The following is a 2,946-nucleotide window of genomic DNA, read 5'->3' as shown; positions in this document are numbered from 1 at the left end:
TTTTAATTTATACCCTTAGATGGATTGCTTAGATGAAATTCAAGCTGACTGTGAAGAATCTGCGAAAGCTAATCCACCAGTACTGGAGACACAAGAAAATGAAGGGATGGACAACAAGGAAACTAATGCTTATGAAGCACAACCGTGGTGGGATAGTGATTCACAGAATCTATTAGATTCACAACAACTCGTTGAAGCATTAACTCTCTGCGAAGATATATTTCACAGCCAATCTTCCAACAAAGACGATGAAAATGATAAGAACCAAACCGGTCTATCGGTGTATGCTCATCTAGGACCAGAGCATCTGAAGAAGGATATTGAGGAGTGTCAAAAGCTTGCTCCTGCAGGACCAGAGCATCAGAAGGATATTGAAGACGGCCAAAATCTTGACATCGACCTTGCAAATATAGAGCGGGATACTCCTCCTGAGCATCGACTAAGTCAGCTGGTATCTCCATGTTCTTGATGATTTTGCATTACAATGAATGAATTCATTTAAATCACCATTACTAATTACTAGAATGCTTCAAATTAAGTTTTCTTTCATTTGGTTTTGAAAGTAGTTATGAAATTTTTTTCTTTTGGAAAAAAAAGTGTCACTTGTGTAATAGCTAGCTTAATTGAAAATTGCGCACATAATCAGTAGTTACTTTACATATGTTAGGAAGTTATCTCAGGGGGTAAAAGTTTTGTACTAATGGAGAAAAAATATTTGGACACCAATCATCATAAACCCTGTTTATTAATGATGCATTTTCATGTTTCTGTAGGAATTTGGTTCGCAGGACAGCTATACTTACTGGGGTTTTCAAGGCGTAAACTAATATCTTCCTTGATCTCTCGGCTTTGAACCAATTTTTTTGCAACTACATTTTGTTGATGTGTTATTTGTCTTTTGCCTTTGTGTTATGCTTAACTATGGGGCAAACTTAACTGTTACGAGTAAGTGGTTACTACTAACTATGCAGTAATGTAAGACTGTGAACCTGATATATATTTTGATCAACCTTGGTGTAAATGTAATTCAAACTTGCAATTCTCGGCTGGTTGAAGTTTTGTTCTATATTCTTGCAGTTCTGGATGTGGACTCTAGAGAGAAAGATGCATTTAGATTTCTACTCTATTCAAGCGCAGCTATGGAATTATCAAAGTTGCTTTTAGATTTCTGATAATGGCTTAAGACTGAAAAATAGTAATGTTGGCTTTGTTCTACAGTACCAAGTAGTATCAGGATGTGAATTTTATCCAAAAATAATTTCTTCAAGACCAAAAATGATATATAACCAGATTTATGTGAAAATTTTGAATATTACATTACGTCCATTTTTATTCCATTTCAGAATTTGACATCAATTAATTTTATAATAATAATTTAAATGTTTTATTTTAACTTTCTAATATTTAAAATTCCGTTTCTTTTGACTTGCTTATTTCTTTTATAATTTCGTAATGTTTTACTTAGAAAAAATAATATTGGTATTTAAAAATATTCTATTCTTACAAACCACAACTTTAAGTGTTCAAGACGCCTCTAACTAACTTTTAGAACCATGAAAATTTTTCGTATAATAATAATAATATTCATACTATGACCTAAATAATAAATCAGACCTAAATTAAGTTAAAAGGTCCAATAAAAAAAAGGTCTTCACCGTCTATTTGACTTTTACAAAGAGGCTGGAGTCAACGTCAGCAGACGCTTAACCCCATTTTTAGAAGAGAGATTTCAACAACCTTAATATAAAGGACGGTTATCCACCATTAGAAGTAGAATTATTTTGATGGTGGTTATTGACTTAACTCCTATAAATACCCTAACACACTCAAGTACATCTAAATTTCGATATTCTAAACCTACTTTAACTCCTTGCTGACTTAGCTATCGGAGTGTCTTGCAGGTACCACTTCCATTCTTTTAAATATATAACTCGACGACGATTCCCAGAACGTAATATAAGTTGAAGACCACCTTTCATTTAAATTTGGGTTTTTCCTTACGACTCGACTCACTGGTTTCAGGTAAAGCCCCGGAACAAATAGCAATAACAATTTTTTCGTATTATAATTTTTGTAATACAATAATAATAATAATAGTAGTAGTAGTAATAGTAGTAGTAGTAGTAAGCAGCAGCTCCACACTACATGGATCTTCTCCTTCGTTATATACTTATATTTACATGAAAAAGTATTCTAGTCCATAATGCAAAAATTATATATCCAGAACAGTTGACATAACCCAACATCCTCTCTAGTCCATCATTGCTATTCACATAAGTACATAACATTGTCTCTGTCCAAATATTAAATAAATAAATATTATATTATAATTACTTTACTAAACTAAGGTCATTACCATACTTAAATGCAATCTGTAGCTGAAATTTATGATGCACGTTCACTGAGCCGCGGGACTCACTGCTGAACTCTCCTGGTACAAGCTGCAACGGTCGAATAGCTCCTCATCACGCATGAACGGCAAGCAGTTCGCACCAAAGCGGGACACGTTTCACCAGCACCACAGAATTTTCCATTTAGTATCTATCCGTGACCGATATTATTCCTCAATCCATTTTCCGAAATCCTCAGCCACAATAAATAGTTAAATACTGAAACAATAATTATCAATATGCAGATATAATAAATATAAATATAACACACACAATAATCGTACAGTTAAGATTTAAATCAGAGATTATAATATAAGAAAATTTTTTTGCCTGATTCAATTTTCTAATATCTATTATATTTTTTTATCGTCTCGTTATTTAGTAATGATATATGGTTTTAATCAATACAAATTAAAGTAATAGGAGAAAGATTTATATGTTTCCTAAAATATATTTAATTCATCCCGAAATCAATTACAATTATTCATACTCATATATTAATTTAAAAATTATGTTAAATAAATAGACTTGTGTGATTATATTTAATATTTATTTG

At 31.9% G+C, this 2,946-nt stretch overlaps 1 protein-coding gene across 2 annotated transcripts in view; it reads left to right on the top strand.

The window, feature by feature from the left end:
- The window catches only part of LOC107491284 (SUPPRESSOR OF GAMMA RESPONSE 1), a 4,495-nt gene extending 3,332 nt beyond the window's left edge, over positions 1 to 1,163 (top strand). For both annotated transcript variants that reach the window (XM_016112112.3, XM_052261381.1), the window contains 2 exons: positions 20 to 451; positions 774 to 1,163. In XM_016112112.3, coding sequence (XP_015967598.1) covers positions 20 to 451; positions 774 to 827 — 486 coding nt within the window. In that variant the 3' untranslated portion in view covers positions 828 to 1,163. The remainder of the gene's footprint in view (positions 1 to 19; positions 452 to 773) is intronic.
- The last annotated feature ends 1,783 nt before the right edge of the window (positions 1,164 to 2,946 follow it).

The sequence above is a fragment of the Arachis duranensis genome, chromosome 5 (assembly GCF_000817695.3).
Source record: "Arachis duranensis cultivar V14167 chromosome 5, aradu.V14167.gnm2.J7QH, whole genome shotgun sequence".
Lineage (NCBI taxonomy): Eukaryota > Viridiplantae > Streptophyta > Magnoliopsida > Fabales > Fabaceae > Arachis > Arachis duranensis.
The sequence above is the reverse complement of the archived record's forward strand: the minus strand, read 5'-3'. Positions and strand labels throughout refer to the sequence as shown.